This window comes from Ursus americanus, chromosome 31 (genome assembly GCF_024610735.1).
Source record: "Ursus americanus isolate L20-20 chromosome 31, mUrsAme1.1.p, whole genome shotgun sequence".
NCBI classification, from domain to species: Eukaryota; Metazoa; Chordata; class Mammalia; order Carnivora; family Ursidae; genus Ursus; species Ursus americanus.
Window position 1 is genome coordinate 26,962,746 of NC_142157.1, and position 21,703 is coordinate 26,984,448.

The following is a 21,703-nucleotide window of genomic DNA, read 5'->3' on the forward strand; positions in this document are numbered from 1 at the left end:
GAAGAGAAAACACAAATCTGTCCTCTGGTGGGTGAATTAAACCCTGCTCTCGTGCCCATCCCACCTCAGAGGACGCAGAGCTTACAGCTCTTCAATGGGGCAAACACATGCTGGGCACTGCCCACCGCCTCACACGTGTGAGTCAGGCTCAGACTCTCCCTCTCTCTACGTGTCACCTGTCTGGTGTGTTTGGAAAGGTGTGATGACAGAAGGAGAAGGGTTGTCCCCCACCTGGCCCAGAGCTCCCTGTCTGACCGCTACTCCTCCAGTGGGGGCGTGCCCCCTGCTCTGCCAGGGGCCACTCCTCACTCCACTGTCGACCACAACTGGGAGGAACCCATGGGCTGCAGTCCTTGTGGTGCAATATGCCTACTTTTCTAGAAACCTTTGCAGAGGGGGCGGTAAAACAAGGCAGATCACACCTCTCTTTGTGGCCCCATCCACTGCCCCACTCTGAAGAGGGGTGAGGGACACTAATCCCATTATGAGGGCTCTACCTTATTGATCTAATTACTGCCCAAACCCCATCTCCAAATACCGTATTACATTGGGGAATTCCAGTATATGAATTTTGGGTGGGGGACACAAACATTCAGTCCATAGCAGAGAGCTAACCTTTGAAAAACCTAATTACAGGTGAATCTGGTTTTCCTGGGTTATGAATCGATAGAGATGGAAACCCTGAAGGCAGGATGTAAGCCTTCGCAGTGCAGGCTGAGAAGCCCTGGAAGCTTTCCCCCGTAGACAGGTGTTCTGGGCAGGACCCATGCATGCGGGTTGCAGTGCCCGTTCATTCTGAAGTCTGGTGTTGTTGTTGTTGTTGTTATTGTTGTTGTCGTGTAATCCTGCTACGGAGAACGTGTTCAACATCTACGGTTTGTTTTTGTTTTTGTTTTTTTTAAGATTTAATTTATTTATTTGACATGGGAACACAAGCAGGGGGAGTGGGAGAGGAAGAAGCAGGCTCATAGTGGAGAAGCCTGATGCGGGGCTTGATCCCAGGATTCTGGGATCACGCCCTGAGCCAAAGGCAGACACTTAATGACTGAGCCACCCAGGCGCTCGAACATCTTCGGTTATTGCCCACGAACCGCAGTGCTGGCGGCTCCGCACCGGCTGCTGACAGCCACTGGAGTGGTGGAGGAGGGGAGCAGCTTAACGGGCTCAGCGGGAGAGTCTCTACAACTAATCCAATTTGGTCCCCGTAACAGCACATCTCGCAGGCAGGAATTAACCACTCTCTGGGTGCCACTGCTTTCCTTTGCTCTTTAATGGTTATGGTTTTCCTCAGGCTCCCACTCACCCACCTGGAAAGGGCATCGTGGTGATGGGCTGATATTTTTATCTGATGGAATATCAACCAGCCATTGAATTAGTCACTCAGGTTACTGCGTTGTGCCCCTAGAAAATTGTCCGAGTGGGGACCCAGAGGAAATTCGTAAGTTTAGTTTTTCTTTTATATAGGTATTTATATCTTCTTGATAATGTGTTTGTTGGTGTCATCTGCCTACAGGAAGAAGGAATTCCTGTATTTATCTGGGACACGACGGTAACTACTTGTAGAGCTGGTGAAAGCATTTTTGGGGACACAGATTTTATTTTTGTTGTTAGATTTTAACCCAATAGGCTAAATAAATAACTCCTTGTGAATATTCTATTTTTTTTTTTTTTTAGGTCACCGTTCTTTTTTTTTTTTTTTAATGTTTTTTTATTATGTTAGTCACCATACAGTACATCCCCGGTTTCTGATGTAAAGTTCGATGATTCATTAGTTGCGTATAACACCCAATGCACCATGCAATACGTGCCCTCCTTACTACCCATCACCAGTCTATCCCATTCCCCCACCCCCCTCCCCTCTGAAGCCCTCAGTTTGTTTCTCAGAGTCCATAGTCTCTCATGCTTCATTCCCCCTTCTGATTACCCCCCCTTTCTTTATCCCTTTCTTCCCCTACCGATCATTCTAGTTCTTATGTTCCATAGATGAGAGAAAGCATATGATAATTGTCTTTCTCTGCTTGACTTATTTCACTTAGCATTATCTCCTCCAGTGCCGTCCATGTTGCAGCAAATGTTGAGAACTCATTCTTTCTGATAGCTGAGTAATATTCCATTGTATATATGGACCACAACTTTTTAATCTGGTCATCTGTTGAAGGGCATCTCGGTTCCTTCCACGATTTAGCTATTGTGGACAGTGCTGCTATGAACATTGGTGTGCATATGGCCCTTCTCTTCACTACATCTGTATCTTTGGGGTAAATACCCAGTAGTGCAATGGCTGGGTCATAGGGTAGCTCAATTTTTAACTTTTTAAGGGACCTCCATGCTGTTTTCCAGAGTGGCTGTACCAACTTGCATTCCCACCAGCAATGTAGGAGGGATCCCCTTTCTCCACACCCTCTCCAGCAATTGTTGTTTCTTGCCTTGTCAATTTTTGCCATTCTAACTGGCGTAAGGTGGTGTCTCACTGTGGTTTTGATTTGAATTTCCCTGATGGCTAATGATTTTGAACATTTTTTCATGTGTCTGTTAGCCATTTGTGTGTCCTCATTGGAAAAGCGTCTGTTCATATCTTCTGCCCATTTTATGATTTGTTTATTTGTTTCTCGCATATTGAGTTTGAGAAGTTCTTTGTAGATCTTGGATACCAGTCTTTTATCTGTAGCATCATTTGCAAATATATTCTCCCATTCCGCGAGCTGCCTCTTAGTTTTTTTTATTGTTTCCTTGGCTGCGCATAAGCTTTTTATCTTGATGTAGTCCCACATGTTCATTTTATCTTTTGTTTCTCTTGCCTTCGGAGATGTGTCATTAAAAGGTTGCTTTGGCCGATGTCGTAGAGGTTGTTGCCTATGTTGTCCTCCAGGATTTTGATGGATTCCTGTCTCACACTGAGGTCTTCCAACCATTTGGAGTTTATCTTTGTGTATGGTGTGAGAGAGTGGTCAAGTTTCATTCTTTTGCATGTAGCTGTCCAATTTTCCCAGCACCATTTATTGAAGAGACTGTCTTTTTTCCACTGGATGTTTTTTCCTGCTTTATCAAAGATTAGTTGCCCAAAGAGCCAAGGGCCCATTTCTGGGTTCTCTATTCTGTTCCATTGGTCTATGTGTCTGTTTTTCTGCCAGTACCATGCTGTCTTTGTGATCACAGCTTTGTAGTACAGCTCGAAATCCGGCATTGTGATGCCCCCAGCTTTGTTTTTCCTTTTCAACAGTTTCTTGGCGATTCAGGGCCTTTTCTGGTTCCATACAAATTTAAGGACTATTTGTTCCAGTTCCTTGAAAAATGTCATCGGTATTTTGATCGGGATAGCATTGAAAGTGTAGATTGCTCTGGTAGCATGGACATTTTAACTATGTTAATTCTTCTGATCCATGAGCATGGAATATTTTTCCATCTTTTTGTGTCTTCCTCAATGTCTTTCAAGAGTGGTTTATAGTTTCTAGAATATAAATCCTTTACGTCTCTGGTTAAGTTAATTCCAAGGTAACGTATGGTTTTTGGTGCTATTGTATATGGGATGGATTCCCTAATTTCTCTTTCTTCAGTCTCATTATTCATGTATAGAAATGCAACTGATTTCTGAGCATTGATTTTGTATCCCGCCACATTACTGAATTGCTCTATAACTTCTAATAGTTTGGGAGTGGATTCTTTTGGGTTTTCCATATAGAGTATCATGTCATCTGTGAAGAGAGACATTTTGACTTCTTCTTTGCCGATTTGAATACCTTTGATCCCTTTTTGTTGTCTGATTGCTGTTGCAAGGACCTCTAGTACTATGTTGAATAACAGTGGCGAGAGTGGGCATCCTTGTCGTGTTCCTGATCTTAAGGGAAAGGCTTCCAGCTTTTCCCCATTGAGAATGATATTTGCTGTAGGCTTTTCATAGATGGTTTTTATGAGATTGAGGAATGTACCCCTCAATCCCTACACTCTGAAGGGTTTTAATCAGGAAAGGATGCTGTATTTTGTCAAATGCTTTTTCTGCATCTATTGAGAGAATCATATGATTTTTGAATTTTTCTTTCTGGATAAAATCTAAGACCCCGATCGATTTGCAAATGTTGAACCACACTTGCATCCCAGGGATGAATCCCACTTGGTCATGATGGATAATCCTTTTAATGTACTGTTGGATTCTATTAGCCAGGATCTTGTTGAGGATTTTAGCGTCCATGTTCATTAGGGAAATCGGTCTGTAATTCTCCTTTTTGATGGGGTCTTTGCCTGGTTTGGGGATCAAGGTAATATTGGCCTCATAGAATGAGTTTGTTAGCTTTCCTTCTGTTTCTATTTTTTTAAATAGCTTTAGGAGAATAGGTATTATTTCTTCTTTGAATGTTTGGTAGAATTCCCCAGGAAAACTGTCCGGGCCTGGAGTTTTGTTATTTGGAAGGTTGTTTATCACTGACTCAATCTCTTCATAATTAATTGGCCTGTTTAAAAAATCAATTTCTTCCTGTTTCAGTCTTGGTAGTTTATAGGTTTCCAGGAAGGCCTCCATCTCTTCCAGATTGCTGAATTTATTGGCATAAAGCTGTTGATAAAAGTTTCTAATAATCCTTCCAATTTCATTGGTGTTTGTTGTGACCTCTCCTTTTTCATTCATAATTTTATTAATTTGGGTCCTTTCTCTATTCTTTTGGATAAGTCTTGCCAGTGGTCTGTCAATTTTATTAATTCTCTCAAGGAACCAGCTTCTAGTTCTGTTGATCTGCTCTACTGTACTCCTGGTTTCTAATTCATTGATTTCTGCCCTAATCTTGGTCAGCTGCTTCCTCGTGCGTGGATTAGGCCTGTCCCTCTGTTGCTGTTCCAGCTTCTTGAGGTGAGAATATAAAAAATGCATTTTAGATTTTTCTATTCTTCTTAGTGAGGCTTGGATGGCTATGTATTTCCCCCTTAGAACTGCCTTTGCAGTATCCCATAGGTTTTGGACCATTGTGTTTTCATTCTCGTTGGTCTCCGTAAATTGTTTAAATTGATTTTTGATTTCCTGGTTTCTCGAGTCATTCCTGAGCAGGATGGTTCTTAGTCTCCAAGTGTTTGAGTTTCTTCCAAATTTTTCCTTGTGGTTGAGTTCCAATTTCACAGCGTTGTGGTCTGAGAATATGCAGGGAATAATTTCAGTCTTTTGGTATCGGTTGAGACCTGTTTTGTGTCCCAGAACATGGTCTATTCTTGAGAATGTTCCATGGGCATTAGAATAGAATGAGTATTCTTTGGTTCTGGGGTGTAGTGTTCTATATATATCTATGAGGTCCAACTCGTCGAGTATGGCATTCAAAGCCCTTGTTTCTTTGTCGATATTTTGCATGGGTGTTCTGTCTATTTCTGATAGTGGAGTGTTGAGGTCCCCTACTATTAACGTATTTTTATCTGTATGTCTCTTTATTGTGGTTAAGAGTTGGCTTGTGTATCTTGCTGCTCCCCTGTTGGGGGCATAGATATTTATAATTGTCATATCCACTTGTTGGATACATCCTTTAAGAATAATATAGTGCCCTTCTGTGTCTCTAACTATAGTCTTTAGTTTAAAATCCCATCTGTCTGATATGAGAATTGCTACCCCAGCTTTCTTTTGAGGTCCATTGGCGTGAAAGATGGTATTCCATCCCTTTACTTCCAGTCTGGATGTATCTTTAGGTTCAAAATGAGTCTCTTGTAGACAGCAAATGGATGCGTCATGTCTTTTTATCCAATCTGCAACCCTGTGGCATTTATGGGAGCATTTAGGCCATTTACATTGAGACTGATTATTGAGAGATATGATTTTAATGATGCCATGTTGCCAGTAAAGTCTTTGTTTCTATAGATTGTGACTTTTTATTCTGTATCACTCTTGGGGCCTTTTTACTTCTATAGAACCCCCCTTAATATCTCCTGTAGGGCTGTTTTCGTGGTTACGAAATTTGTCAATGACTGGAGATTCTGGAATGTCTTTATTTCTCCATCAATTCTGAATGACAGCCTTGCTGGATAAAGGATCCTTGGCTGCATGTTTTTCTCTGAAAGAGCTTTAAAAATGCCCCCCCCAACCCTTTCTCTCATTCCAGGTCTGTGTAGACAGGTCTGACGTAATTCTGATACCTTTGCCTTGGTACGTGAGAAATTTCTTTGCCCTGGCCGCTTTCAATACTGTATCCTTGGATCTAATATTTGCAAATTGCACTATGACGTGACGTGGCGTAGGTTTGTCGTGGTTGAGCTTGGGAGGGGTCCTCTCTGCCTCTTGGACACGAATGTTTGTTTCCCTTGCTAGATTAGGGAAGTTTTCAGCTACAATTTGTTCAAATATCTCTTCTAGACCTCTGTTTTTCTCCACCCCCTCGGGGATGCCGATGATTCTGACATTGGAACGTTTCATTGAGTCAGTAATCTCCCGTAACCTACATTCCTGAGCGTGGATTTTTTTTGAGTCCAGATTCTATTTTAGCTTTTTCTTCTACTAACCCATCCTCCAATTCGCTGATACATTCTTCTGCCTCATTCACCTTGGCCGTCAGAGCCTCTAGTTTTGACTGCATTTGGCTCATAGAATTTTTAAATTCTGCCAAATTCACTCTCATTTCTGCCCTTAGAGATTCTATATTCTCATTTACATTTTCATTAATACTTTTTTTCAAGTCTACACATCATCTTGACCATTGTTACTCTGAATTCCATTTCTGATAATTTGGTTATATCCATATCCATTAGTTCTGTGGCAGAGGCCACAGACTCATTGTCTTTTCTTTGCTGGGGGGGATTTCTCCTTCTCATCATTCTGATGAGGAGAGTTTGCGGGGTTGTCCAGAGCCCAAATTATTGACCGGGACCCAGGCTGTGCGCCCTTGTTTTATAGGGATCTAGGGATGTGGGCTTCTTGATTTTTCAGCCTGCCTTCTGGGGGAGGGCCCTGCCGCGCCGATACTCAGGCAACCCTGTTTAGGTAGAGTCTCCGTGTCCCCTGCGAGGGGGGATGGGGATGGGCACCCTGTGAGCCGGTATTTCCAGGGTTTTGTTCTCTGGTGGCTTTCCCTGGTGGTTTGCTGTGCCTCTTCTGAGAGTCAGAGCAGCAGTGGCTGAATCTCAGCCTGTCTCAGAACAGAGGGATCGCGGACCATTCTCCACTGATGTTCTGGCCACTTTAACTCCGTTTCTGTTGGTGCTGCTCAACCCTGCAGTGTCCTGGGATGTGCGCCCCACACCAGGCGTCCCAGCCCTCACTTCCAGGGCCGGCGCGTCTCTGTCCTTTGTGTTTCTAAAGCTGCCAGCCGCCCTGCACACACTCCGGGAGCTCCCGGTCTCAGTCTGGTTCCAGTGAGCGCACCGGGATTCCGGTGTTCCGAGAGATGCCTGGTGGTGCGCTCCCCACTCACGGTCTCAGTCTGCTCTCTCGCGGGTGCCGTCCGCGAGTCTGCCCGCTCCCCTGTGTAGGTGGCTACCGGTTCCCGGTGCCTGAACGTGGCGGCCCTCTCCCCCTTATGTTTATCTTCCGATATTTGTGTGCGGTTTCACGGCTCCCCGCTTCATACCTCAATACTCAGCGCTGGAGATGTTCATTTGTAGAGATCCAGATGCATCTTCCTGCGTCTCAGGCTGATTCCGTGAATGTTCAGGCTGGTCTGGTACCTATCCAGCTCAACTCAGGGGACCGGCTGAAAAAGGGGTCCCCTACTCCTCCGCCATCTTAACTCCCCTCCCCTTGTGAATATTCTTGACTCAGGCTGCATCCAAGTCCCCTTCTTGACCTTGTTTCCTGAGGCTGGTGAGACGCCGCACTGGAATCGCCTCAGACCATTGCACAGACGGTATTCGTAAACACGGACGACTTTCCAAGTCTGGGTTATCACTTAAAATATCACGTCCGGATACCATGAAATGTCTTTTTTATAAAAAGGTAGAAGAACAGGGGCATCTGGGTGGCTCAGTCCGTTAAGTGTCTCCCTTTGGCTCAGGTCATGGTCTCAGGGTCCTGGGATTGAGCCCCGCATCAGGCTCCCTGCTGAGCAGGGAGTCTGCTTCTCCCTCTGCCTGCTGCTACCCCTGCTGATGTGCGCGCTCTCTCTCTCTCTCAAATAAATAAATAAAATCTTAAAAAAAAAAAAGATACAAGAAAAATATTGGTTGCACCCTCTGTCACTAGTGCCGTCTTCGAGCCCAGAGGGCCCCTTTGCTCTGCTCATCCTTGCAGCCCACCCCTAGCGCGTGAGCAAGTGTGTGGACCTGACCTTACAGTATATGCAAGAAGCAGCCCCTTCTCATGACTTCCATCCAGAGGGCTCTGGAATCAGCTCTGGGTTTGAACTGTGCATCTGCCACTTACCAGCTAGGAGCCCCCATGCAGGTTCACTTCTGCCTCGGTTCCCTCCTCTCTAGAATGGGAGTCACAATGGTGACCTAAGTTATATGCCTAATGCTAAATGCTGTATGTGCAGCTTTTTGAGTGGTGGCTGCCGCGTGGTAAGTGCATAATGAGTATTAGCTATTGCTGTTTACTATTATCACCATTAATTATTACATAATCGAAGTCCGACCCACCAAGGTGAACTTGGTAAGATAGGTATCAGATGATGTTACTTTCCTGCTGAAAAACCCTCAGTAGTTTGCAGTTAACTCAGAAAGAAATTCAGAATCCATACCATAGTCTTCAAGGCCCTGTGTGATATGATTTTTCTGTTCCTCCGGCCTCGTCCCGGGCTGTTCTCTGCCAGTCTCCCACTCAAGGCACAGGACGCCTTTGCTCTTGCGGAAACTCTACCCTGCTCAGTCCTGCCCCACCCCACGTCACTTTAATTGTCTTCTCCTGGTGCTGACTATCTTCCTAGCTCTGCACACCCAGCATACATGCTCCATGAGGTCAGGGAATTCATCCTTTGTGTCCTCTCTGGATGGCCAGCACCCTGAGCAGGGCCTGCTACATAGTATTTGCTTGATACATATGTATTGATGGGTACATGAGCAAAACAAACTGTAATTGCCAGTTCACTGTGTGTGCTTTCAAATGTGCATCAGAAGTATTTCTGGAGTTTAGTGAATGTGGCATAAATGGCAGAACTGGAGTAAAATCAGTGGGTCCTGGTTCTCATTCAGTATCTGCTACGGAAGATCACACGGCTGCTCTGAGACTCTGCTTCCCACCTCTAAAACACAGGCAGAACTAGATCTCGAACCCTCAGACTCTGAGCAGCTGCCCAACTGAGGGAGGAGGAAGAAGGGGTGACTTTCCGCTTTCATCAGTGCAGCTGTGTTTATATTTTCTTTATATATTGGGGCTTCATATGAAATTCGGTTTGAAAAAAAAAGGAGTCTGCTTTTAAAAAGTTTAAAAACTACTGGATTAGAAAAGCACAAAGATTGGGGCCCTGGGGTGGCTCAGTAGGTTGAGCATCCGACTGTTGGTCTCAGCCCAGGTCTTGATCTCAGGGTCGTGGGATCAAACCCTGCATTGGGTTACACTCCCAGCCCATCGTGGAGCCTACTTAAGAATAGAGCACAAAGGTCATATTTTAGCTTAATAATTCTGATTCCGGTAGCTTAACTCTTTAAAGGTTATTGTTTCTTCATCATTCTCTGTTCTCCACCCCACCAAAGAAAAGTTCACTGAATATTTCTTTTAAAATATCTTAGAAATATGATGTGAGTAAATAACAAAATTATCATCATCAAGACTGTGAGCTACATGAAAATAAGACAATGTCTGTTTGCTCACGTCTCGTGGATGCGTCACTTAGCACAGGGCCTAAAGCCGAGCTCACTCAGTAAATATTGTAGGTGGATGGATGGCTAGATATATGAAGAGAGCAACAACATATTAAGTGAGAATAGATTATTTTGTAATATGTGAAAAACATATTTTAAACCATGGAATGTTTACAAATGAAGTCTGTTGGTTTTTCAGGATGATATTTATTGGATATCTACATTATAATCATCTTCATTTTTTAATTTTTTTTTAAAGATTTTTTATTTATTTATTTGACAGAGAGACAGCCAGCGAGAAAGGGAACACAAGCAGGGGGGGTGGGAGAGGAAGAAGCAGGCTTCCAGCAGAGGAGCCTGATGTGGGGCTCGATCCCATAACGCCGGGATCACGCCCTGAGCCGAAGGCAGACGCTTAATGACTGCACTACCCAGGCGCCCCCATTTTTAAATTTTTTTAAACTCTTTGAAGTTTTGTATTTTAATTCCAGTAGAGAACATATAGTGTTATATTAGTTTCAGGTGCACAATATAGTGATTCAACAGTTCTGTATATTACCCAGTGGTCATCATGATGAATGTGCTCTTAATCCCCTTCACACATCCCCCACCCACCTCCCGTCTCGCAACCATCGGTTTGTTCTCTGTAGTTAAGACTCTGTTTTGGTTTGTCTCTTTTTTCCCTTTGCTGCTTTGTTTCCTTAAATTCCACATATTAGTGAAATTGTATGGTATTTGTCTTTCTCTGACTTACTTCACTTAGCATCATACTCTAGCTCCATCCATGTTGTTACAAATGGCAAAATTTCATTTTTATGGCTGAGTAATATTCCATTGTATATGTATATTATCACGTCTTCTTTATTCATTTATCAATGGATATTTGGACTGCTTCCATATCTTAGTTATTGTAAGTAATGCTGCAGTAAACATACGGGCGCATGTATCCCTTCGAATTAGTGGTTTTGTATTTTGGGGGCAAATCCCCAATAGTGCAATTACTGGATCTTAGGGTCATTCTACTTTTAACTTTTTGAGGAACCTCCATACTGTTTTTTACAGTGGCTGCACCGATTTGCATTCCCACCAACAGTGTATGAGGGTTCCTTTTTTTCCCCCACATCCTCGCCAACACTTACTGTTTGTTGTGTTTCGTTTTAGCTTTTCTGACAGGTGTGAGGTAATAATTTCATTGTAGTTTTGATTTGCATTTCCTTGATGATGCGTGATGTTAAACATCTTTTCGTGTGTCTGTTGACCATCTGGATGAAATGTCTGTGTCTTCTGCCCATTTTTAAATTGGATTATTTCTTTTTGGGTTGAGTTGAATAAGTTCTTCATATATTTTGGATATTAACCCTTTACCTGATATGTCATTTGCAAATATCTTCTCCCATTCCTTTGGTTGCCTTTTACTTTTGTTGATTGTTTCCTTCACTATGCACAAGTTTTTTATTTTGATGTAGTCCCAATAGTTTATTTTTGCTTTTGTATCCGGTATCTAGAAAAATGTTACTATGGCTGATGTTAGAGACATTACTTCCTATGCTCTCTTCTAGGATTTTTATGGTTTTAGGTCTCACATTTAGGTATTTAATCCATTTTGAGTTTATTTTTGTGTATGGTGTACGAAAGTTGTCCAGATTCATTCTTTTCCATGTAGCTGTCCCATTTTCCCAGCACCATTTGTTGAAGAGACCATCTTTTTCCCATTGCATATACTTTCCTGCTTTGTTGAAGACTAATTGACCATATAATTGTAGGTTTATTTCTCAGCTCTCTATTCTGTTCCGTTTCTCTGTGTGTCTGTTTTTGTGCCAGTACCATACTGTCTTGATCACTGTAGCTTTGTAATAGAACTTGAAGTCTGGAATTGTGATACCTCGAGTTTTGGTTTTTTTTCAAGATTGCTTTGGCTCTTCAGAGTCTTCTGTGGTTCCATACAAGTTTTAGGATTGTTTGTTCTAGTTCTGTGAAAAATGTTGTTGGTATTTTGATAGGGACTGAATTAAATGTGTAGATTGCTTTGGGCAGTGTAAACATTTTAACAATATTTGTTCTTCCAGTCCATGAGCATGGAATATCTTTCCATTTCTTTGTGTCATCTTCAGTTTCTTTCATCAGTGTTTTGTAGTTTTTAGAGTACAGGTCTTTCACCTCTTTGGTTAAGTTTATTCCTAGGTATTTTATTCTTTTGGTGCTATTGTAAATGGGATTATTTCTTAATTTCTCTTTCTGCTGCTTCATTATTAGTATATAGAAGTGCAACAGATTTCTGTACATTGATTTTGTATCCTGTAACTTTACTGAATTCATTTATTAATTCTAGTAGCTTTTTGGTGGAGTCTTTAGGGTTTTCTATATATAGTATCATGTCATCTGCAAATAGTGACAGTTTTACTTCTTCCTTGCCAATTTGGATGCCCTTTATTCCTTTTTCTTGTCTGATTGCTGTGGCTAGGATTTCCAGTACTGTGTTGAGTAAAAGTTGTGAGAGTGGACATCCTAAACCTTTAGTTTACTAAAAGGCCAATTTATTGCACCTTCCTTTAATTCTTCATTAATTTTCTGATGTTAGTTATGCACATATGAAAGTAAAAGTTTCTGGTATGATTTTCTTTCTTTTTCTTTTTTAATTCTTTTTTTATTTAATTTTTTGCATTTGAAGTAGGATCCTTTTAGAGTGATTAACTTTGAAAGAGAGTATGATTTCTTTTTATCCTGAAGTTATACTCTTGGTGGGTACTTGACATAATAATTATAGATACAATAATAATAAGCTGTTTTGGGACAACTTTGAGACTACAGTTGGTCATTACTGCATTTTCAATTTGGCAGACCCGCTAAAAGTTGATAGGAGAGGTTTTACTGAGATTTCAAAACCATTTTGGTTGACGTAGATTAAAGCAAAAGTAATGTAATAGTAAGACATTGAACTGCTGATCTGCATGATTGTTTTAGTAATAAAAATGAAAATATCAGCTTTGTGTTCCTGAAAAAACACGTAACAATGTATCTTAAGAAAACATAAGAATCACATGTGATATAACTATATAAACCTTACTCATAAGTTCATAAAATATTTCCACCTGCATGCTGTCTAATAAGATTTTGAGTTTTGCTGTGTTTTAGTATCAGTCTCTAAAAAATGCTTCTTCCAAACCCCTAAAATTCTGTGGCGTATATGTATGTGTATGAGTGCACATCTGAGAAGCATGCAGTTGTTCATGATGTGGTTCTTGTATTTGATACTGTTTACTCCTGTATCTATGTTACTTATGAAGCTATCTTTCCCTTTAGGTAAAGAGGATGAATATCCAAAGAAACCTTTGGGACAGCTTCCACCTGAATCTGCTTGCATTAGTCACCTGAGCAATGGACAAAGTGTGGGCAGGTCGAGTCCCCATATGAGCAGCAGAAGAGAAAGTGGCTCATCACCTCACAAAAAACATGAGCATTCCCCTCACCATCAGAGTAGAATCGGTACACCAGAACGCGTCAGGGCCCCAAGACGGAAATCAGACGATGAAGACAGTAAAAAGCTTAAAGATGAAGCAGATCTTCAAAGAAAACTTCCATCGGGTCCACAAGACAGTTCCAGGCAATATAATCATGCAGCTGCTAACCAAAATAGCAATGCCACTTCAAATACCAGGAAGGAATTTGTGCCCAAATGGAATAAACCATCAGATACTTCGGCTGTTGAAAAAACTGCCAAATGTGCCATCGAAGGCAAAAGTAGGTCCGCACACCCCACACTTACAGTCACCATGCCAAGTTCTGCTGATACTCGGGTGTCAAACGTAACGCAGAAGATGAAGGTTTTGGATGCCGATGAAGGGAAACGGGGCTCTAATGCGTCCCAGTATGATAACGTCCCTGAAAATGACAACAGCGCTTCTATTGAAGAGGCCCTAGAAAGAGCCTACTCCCAAAGTCCAAGGAACGTGGTTTACTCTCACAGCCCCAGGAAGCATGTGGAGCTAAATTCTAGTCCATCGAGAGTATCGAACAAGTTTACTTTTAAAGTGCAGCCTGCAGGTTATGCAAAATACCCATCTCCTTTAGATGGGGAAGATCGCAGGACAGTGCGCCCTCCATCCTACAGTAACCCCCCTGTTTACCATGGAAATTCTCCCAAACACGTCCCTAGTGTTAACAGCAGCTTTGCATCTCCACAGTTCACCCATGGGACTCAGGTGAATCCCCCCCGGAGACCTTATGGTTCTTCTCTTTCAATCGATATCTCTCCAGAGAAATCTTACAGCCGCCCCCTCCCTATTGTGCTGCCCTCCAGCCGCATAGAAGTTCTTCCTGTTGACACTGGTGCCGGGGGGTATTCAGGCAATTCGGGGTCACCAAAGAATGGACAGTTCATCATTCCTCCAGTGGATTATCTGCCAGATAACAGAAAGTGGTCGGAAGTCAGTTACACATACAGAGCCGAGACTCATGGACAGCTGTGGACTCAGGATGCTAATCGTGGCCACTTGAGCAATTTACCAAAATATTCCGCCTTTCAGCATGTTCCTTTTCAGGACCATAGCCTCCCGGTAGTTTCAGTAGATAGTCCAGTGCGATACAGAACTTCCCCCGGTTTAGAAGATGCCAGTTCCTCTGGGTATCAATATTCAGGGCCCTCGCCGCCAGTGTATCACTACAGAAATCGGGATGGACTTTCTATTCAAGAATCAGTATTGCTGTGAGAATTTATCTATACTTGGTAAAGACAAGAGAATAGAAACCATTTGGAACCTACATTGCTATGTTTATAATTGCCAAAGCAGTATTTTATACTATTATAAACATCCTGCACAATTCCAGTGTATGCTAGTGATAAGAATATATAGGAGCGTTCTTCCCCATGTAGATGCTGCTGACGATGAGCATTTTCAAACTGCATCATCACCGAACCTGTTAAGAAGAAGTTAACATGGAAACATAGCAATAGCATTTAGGGACACACGCATAATGATAATTCAGACTCAGTGCCATTTATATCTTTCTTCAAAACCTGAGTTTTGCGCCATTAGTCCATCCTATTTTGAGTAACGTTACAAAGCACTGAAAAACTGTGTAGAATAGATATTTTTAAGGTTATATGTAGTGTGTGTGTCTTTCAGTAGATACCAAAAGGCTTCCATGCACACACATTTGAACACAGAACTAAAGAAATGTTTTAAAAAATTAATTTTAATCTACATCCATGGAATAATTTACTATTCTTCATTTCCTTAACTTGTCTGTCATCCGAGTCCCCCCCCCCCCTTATGTTTTCACCCAGGTCCTAGAGTGTCGTTGGGGTTTGCCCTGACCTCCTTCAGCTTCCTGCAGTTGTGGCCATTTTCTTTCCTTCTGAAAATTAAAGATGCTGGAAAGAAAGGCTCACCACTTAATGGTGCTTAAACACCAGGGCACTTGGAGTGAGTTTATGGCCAAAGGCGGGGTGCTGCCCGTCGCCCAAGCTCAGTTTGAGAGCAGTTTTAGTGCGTTTGTGCCCTTTGTTCTGGTCTGAGTCTTGCAAAGCTCAGAGCAGAACGTTCCTTGCCAGATGCAGAGGCAGTGCTGCCGTCCTGGATGCCAGCAGGAGAGGCTGCACGTTGCTGTCTTCAAGCACTCACACGGGGCAGCCGAACAGACTCCTTGGAAATCCAGTTGAAAGCAGGATTAACAATATGGGTACTTCTTGCTTCTGCCCCTTAAATTCCTGCAGGACCCGGGCTGTTCATTTACATGAGCTTTTTCGGGCAGTCTTTGTTTCAAGGTGGTAATCAGTGGATGTTGCTGCACTTAGGCCGTTAAATTATCATTGTGTAAGCTTGTAAAAAAAAAATGATCCTAATTATTAGTAGGAGTCTAAGGTTTTAATCTTTAAAAAAAAAATAGTGTGACTTTCATACTTTCAAAAATCTCCTTTTTTTTCTTTTGCAGTGAAAACAAATTCAGGTTCATGGTTAAAAAATTAGCAGTGTCTTTTAAAATAGTCTATTACACTACAATTACCAAAACATGGGGACAGTTGTGGGCACCCCCAGAAAATCTGAGTTTGTGTTTAATTGGAGAGCTGGTGGTCAGCACACTTTCCTCGTGTTTGAACAAGGACGAGAGTAGAAAACCTAACATCGAGGGCTCTTCTTGTTGCAAGTTGGGGCTTTAAACTTTCAAGGTACCGAAGTATGTCTTTTCAAATGAGAGGAACATTTGTTTAGCTAGTGAATGTGACAATATTTTTATGTATATAATGAGTCTAATGTAATTTTAATCAAGTTGGTAATGATGTTATTAAACAGCAAAACAAATGGCAGGGTGTTCTCAGCTCAGCTCCGCGCTGAAGCGCACACAAAATCCCGCTCTCCCTGGGCTCTTGATTCAGATCGTGTGGAGGCTTAGAAAGAAATGTAGATAAAACATGTGGCTGAGGATATTAATTCCAATTTTTAAACCATGATTCTGTGACTTGTAATAAACCAAGCTGTGTAATTTAGGTTATGATAGCAGCATCTGAGCTGCTCCAAAATCTATATGTCAACAGTGGTAAATACTGTAGATTTCTATATATATATATATATATACATATATATATATATGCAAAATATATATACACACACTATTTTCTTATGTCATCTATGACATTTTTATCTGTATACTTTTTTTGATGTGATTGTTTTTAACATGCTCAAAGTAATTAAGTTTATTTTGTTTTGTGTCTTTCATGTGCTTTTTTTCCATCTGGCAGAAGTACTCTGCGTCTCTGATAATTCTAAAGCTAATCTTCTAATTGCGGAGATACTGCTCAGTGTTTGCCTACATGACTTTATGTATTTGTCACAGTTGTGTGTTAACTGCTCTATTAATTTCCAGGAGTACTGGGTTTAGAACTGCATCACCTTTCCTCTGTTTCATCCGCCATTATTAATAGCAATAAGGTATTTGCCGTCTTCCCCACTATAAAATGTAGCTCTCTGTTAGTGCTTCGAGTAGGAAAATTTAATTTGACCTTATTTTGCCACCATACAATCTTAGTCTTTCAAATTTATCTTTTAATAAAAGATAAATAATGGGATGATAAAAGTTGAAGTAGTACTAGTAAAGTGGGTTAGCTGGAATCACGAAGCTGTACTTGGTGCGGATCCTCGTGGAGCGGGGACTGATGTTACTGCGTAGCTGCACGCGCTCTGAATGCCGTTATTCACTCTCTTCACGGCAGTCTTGCCTCACACAATAAGCACTTTGGTGTGGTTTTTGTTGTTTTAATATTGAGTTTGAAAAGTTAAAGAGACCACACCCACAGTCTCCAAGGGTTTTAGAACTTTGACTCTTTCAGGTACTTATGTTTTTTTGCTTGTTTGTTTGTTTGTTTTTTTACCAGATTTTTAAAAAATAGCTTTTTAAAGCTGAGAGAGAGAGATATACATAAATGTAAAGTCAGGTATCAAAGTGTTGTAGGGGAAGAAAATAAATTATTTTCCTTCCACCCTGCTGGGTTCTCCAGCCAGGCCCTGTAAACTGGTCTGACGAAAGCAGATCAACGAGAGAAAAACAGAAGCTTATTAGCAGGTGCATCCTGCATTCACATGGTGCTCAGTCTTCAGTAACTCAGAGGAGGGCTGGACTTGGGGTCTGTGCCCCTAACTTAGTAGGGAGAGGGAGGAGGGGAGAGGCACTTATGGGAAAACAAGAGGCTATTTGCAAAGACGAGTGGGGCCTTAGGAGAAGTGATGGGCGGTGTGATAGTGCGTGGCAGTGTCCAGGTGTGGTGGCTGGAGAGGGCAGAGCTGCCCGGGGAGGGGATTTATGACAGCTGAATTTTGGGGGGAGGCTCTGCTTTCAGGCAGAAAAGCAATTTCAGGAACTCATGTCTTCGGCTCAAAATTGTTCTTATGCCAAAGAATGGTGTATTTTGGGGTGATGTGCCCTGATCCCCCTCAGAGGCAATGATAGAATGTTTCCTGAAAGAATTGAAAAAAGATTGAATAGGACATTTCAGGAGAAGAAAAATAGATGTTTACGGAATATGGTGTGATTGCTTAAACTTTTTTCATTTTAAGGAGATTCTAACACTAAATTTTATGTCATACTCAGTGTAATTTTACAGTGAAGTTTCGTATTTGTCATTTCAGATCTCTCCCTCAGGGCCCATTGAAATGCAAGCACAGAAACAGTACCTCTTCAATACTTGCTGAGATCTCCTTTCATTTCCATGATTAGAGAAAAACATGCCATGCCCACAAATAGGGATTTATTCACAGAGGACTTACAGCTCAATCTTCTGGAAATACTGTTACTCTCAGTTATCTTTCCGACTCACACCTTTATTTTTAGTATGCATTTGATTGTGTTAATTACAGTTTGGGGATCTTTTTTTGTTTGTCCTATAATTATTTTTAAATGTCCCTCTGTAATATGGATATTAATGCTTATCGATCAGGTGGTTTTAATAAGCCAGACTTTATTTTTTCAGGGACCCACGGTAGTGAGAAAAAGAAAGGATTCCACTTAACATTTATTTATGAAATGTACTTTCAGAAGGATTTTCAGTCATCCATAAATCTAAGCATAATTGCCACCATTTTACACGTAAGAACAATGAGGCATAAAGGAACAAATTTTAGATTTCATAGGAGTGCTTCTCAACGCTTGCCACTCCCTAGAATTATCTGGGGAACTTAACAAAAAATGTTCTTCTTGGTTTCTACGTTAGGCCACTTAAATCAGAATCTCTAGGGTGAAACCCAAGCATCAGGTAATTGTATTTTTTTCTGCATTCAGTCAGCAAAACTCTATAAAAAAAAAAATCCCTCTAATGTGATTTTGGTTGTCTTACGTTCCCCTATGAACTGTCTCAAAAATTCTTAATAGATCAATTTCAGAGTTTAGAAACTCTGATTTCAGGTAAGTTAGGAAAAATTCCACTGGAAGGTTTCATGTTACCAGCCATCTCTGTAAATTTTGAAGAACTACTGACAGTTGTGGAAAGTATAAATAGCTTCAAATGGAAGGTGGCATGACCCTGTGCCTTCTCTCATTACTGCTTACAATAGTGCCTGAAACTAGGTAGAGCCTTACTAAGGTTTCCATTTTCCTGGACAACGTCTGTCATTTTCCTTAAGTGACATGCTAAAAATAGGTCTAAGCTATTTGCAAACCTAAGTGTGTTTTCCCTATGTGAGCTGCTGAGAAAATGTGCATAGTTTGGTGATTTAGCCAGCCAGGCAGCATTTTATTGAGCACCTACAGTATGCTAGTTGTCTTAGGGACTGTGCTAAGCTCATGCTTCAAGGTGGGAGACGTGTTCTTTAAGCTGTGTGCCTCAGTTCAGTATTGGAGACGTGCACAGGTGATGATTACAGGCATAGGAAGGCCACAGCTCAGGAGGGTCAGTGGAGGCTGGTGGGGGAGTTGCCTCCATTGCTGAGCCTGAGGAATAGTAGAGCAGATAGATGAAGGGAAAGGAGGGGCGGGACATGGCTGCCAAGGGCATGTGGCGTGAGCACCTGCGTGGTACCTAAGGGGACGTTTGCCGCTGTGGTGTGTGTGTGTGCGGCGGGTGGAGTGGAGTGTTCCACAGAGAGACCAGATGACAGGGGCCTTCCATGCCGTAGAACTAGATCCCCGAAGCCGATTTTCTATGGCATATTCACATTTCCTGTGTGGTCTCTAGAGGCTGTGCGGGAGGGAGCAAGCCTGGAGGACGTTAGGAAGACTGCAGCAAGGGTTCTATCCAAAAGGTGGTACAGACTGTAAGGCAAGCAGTTTCAGAGAAAAGGTAATTGATCTGAGAACTAATTACTAAGAAAAGTTGGCCCAACTTGATAATTGTTTGAATGTCATCATTATAATCATAATAAGAAAAATAGTGAACGTTACTGGGTGCTTGCTATGTGTCTGGCTCTGTGCTGAAGCGTTTAACCTGCATTAACTCATTTAATTCTCGTAATAACTCTCTGAGGGACGTACCCTCTAAGTCCCTGTTCACCTGGGACAACAGCTGGTTGAGGTAACTCGCCCACGGGACACAGTCAGCCCGTCATGGAGCCAGGACTTCAGTCCACGCAGTCTGAATCTAGAGCCTCTGTTTCCCCCCCAGCCCAGCAGTTTTAAGAAGCTATCATTTATCTGCCATAAAACTCACCCATATTAGCATACACATCAAGAATTTTTTAGTAAATTTACACAGTTGTACAACCATTATAGCAACCAATTTTATAACTTTTCCATCACCTCCAAAAGATCTCTTGTACCGATTTGCAGTCAGTCTCCATTCCTGCCCCAAGCCTCAGGAAACCACAAAGCTACTCTCTCTCTCTCTCTCTGGTTTGCCTTTTCTGGACATTTCATATACATGGGATCAGACAGTCTGGCTTTTTGCATCTGACTTCCTTTACACTTAGCATAATGGTTCTGAGGTTCATCCTATGTTGTAGCATGTATTAGTAATTCCTTTTTATTGCTGAATAGTGTTCCATTGCGTGACTATACCACATTTTGTTCATTCACCAGTTGTTGTAGACATGTGGATTGTTTTCATATTCTGCTCTGACCATTTGTGTACAAGTCTTTGTGTGGACATGTTTTCATTTCCCTTGGGCTGTTGCTGGCTTTTATGGTAAGTTTATGTTTGACTTCTTAAGAAAGTGCCAGACTCTTTCCCAAAGTGTCTGCACCATTTTAGATCCCCATCAGCATCGTATGAGGGTTCGAATTTCTCCACATCCTCACCAACACTTGTTATTTTCTATTTTTTTATTACAGCCACTCTAGTGATATCTCCTTGTGGCTTTGATTTGCATTTCTCTAGTTGCCAGTGATGGTGAACACCTTTTCATGTGTTTATGGGCCATTCATGTATCTTCTTCAGGGAAATGTCTGTTCAGATCCTTTGCTCACTTTTAAATTGGGTTATTTTCTTATTAAATAGTAAGAGTTCTTAATATATTCTGGATACAAGTCCTTTATAAGACATGATTTGCAAATATTTTCTCCCAGTCTGTCTTACAGTGTCTTTTGTGGTGCAAATGTTTTTAATTTTAATGAAGTACAGTTTTTTCAGTTTTTTTCTTTGTGAATCATGCTTTTAGTATTGTATCTGTCCACCTAACCCAAGGTCACAATGGATTTTCTCCTGTTTTATTCTTATTAGAAGTTTTATAGTTTTAGCTCTTACATATGGGTTTATGAGCCATTTTGAATGAATTTTTGTGTATGGTGTGAGGTAAGGACCTAAATTCATGTGGATATCATGTGTTACAAAAAAGACTATGCTTTCTGCATTTGAATTGGGGACCTTGGTATGTCTGTTAAAACTCATTTGACCATATTTATAAGTGTTTAAGGTTTTAAATCAGAAAGTGTACATCCTTCAACTTTTGTTCTTTTTCAAATGGTTTTGGCTGTCCTGGGGCCTTTGCATTTCTAAATATATTTTAAGACCAGCTTGTCATTGTCTGGGGGGAAAAAAGGAAGAAGAAAAAGAAAAGAAGACACTCCTGGGTTTTTTGATAGGTGTTACTTTGAATCCATGGATCCATTTGGGAAGAAATGCCATCTTAACAACGTTGAGTCTTCCAATCCGTAAACATAGTCTCTACATTTATTTTAATCTTCTTTAATTGCTCTCAGCAACATTTTGTAGTTTTAGTATGTCTTGCACTTCTTTTGTTAAAATTATTCCCAAGTATTTTATTTTTCTTGCTCTTGTGAATGCGTTGTTTTCTTCGGAGACCGCGTGCTTCATCATTCTTACTGCCGAGGGGAGAGCGAGTGATAAGGTTGAGTTTTGTGCTGCCCAGGTTGGGTGGTAGGCTAGATCGTGGGGCCACCATCTGATAGACAGAACTCAGAAGATGGAGCAGGCTGAGGTTTAGTGAGAAAATGACATGTTTTGACATGTAGAATTTGAGGAATAGGGGGTTGACAGATGGTGTTGTCTGACAGACAGCTGACCGTTCCAGAGAGATTTGGGACTTGCTTGCCAGCACGTAGGAGGTAAAAGCTGTGAGAGAGTTCTTGT

General features: G+C 41.6%; 1 protein-coding gene across 6 annotated transcripts in view; it reads left to right on the forward strand.

The window, feature by feature from the left end:
• USP6NL (USP6 N-terminal like) overlaps positions 1–21,390 on the forward strand; it is a 181,659-nt gene extending 160,269 nt beyond the window's left edge. For all 6 annotated transcript variants that reach the window (XM_087857722.1, XM_045793917.2, XM_087857721.1 and 3 more), the window contains one exon: positions 12,994–21,390. In XM_087857722.1, coding sequence (XP_087713848.1) covers positions 12,994–14,399 — 1,406 coding nt within the window. In that variant the 3' untranslated portion in view covers positions 14,400–21,390. The remainder of the gene's footprint in view (positions 1–12,993) is intronic.
• The last annotated feature ends 313 nt before the right edge of the window (positions 21,391–21,703 follow it).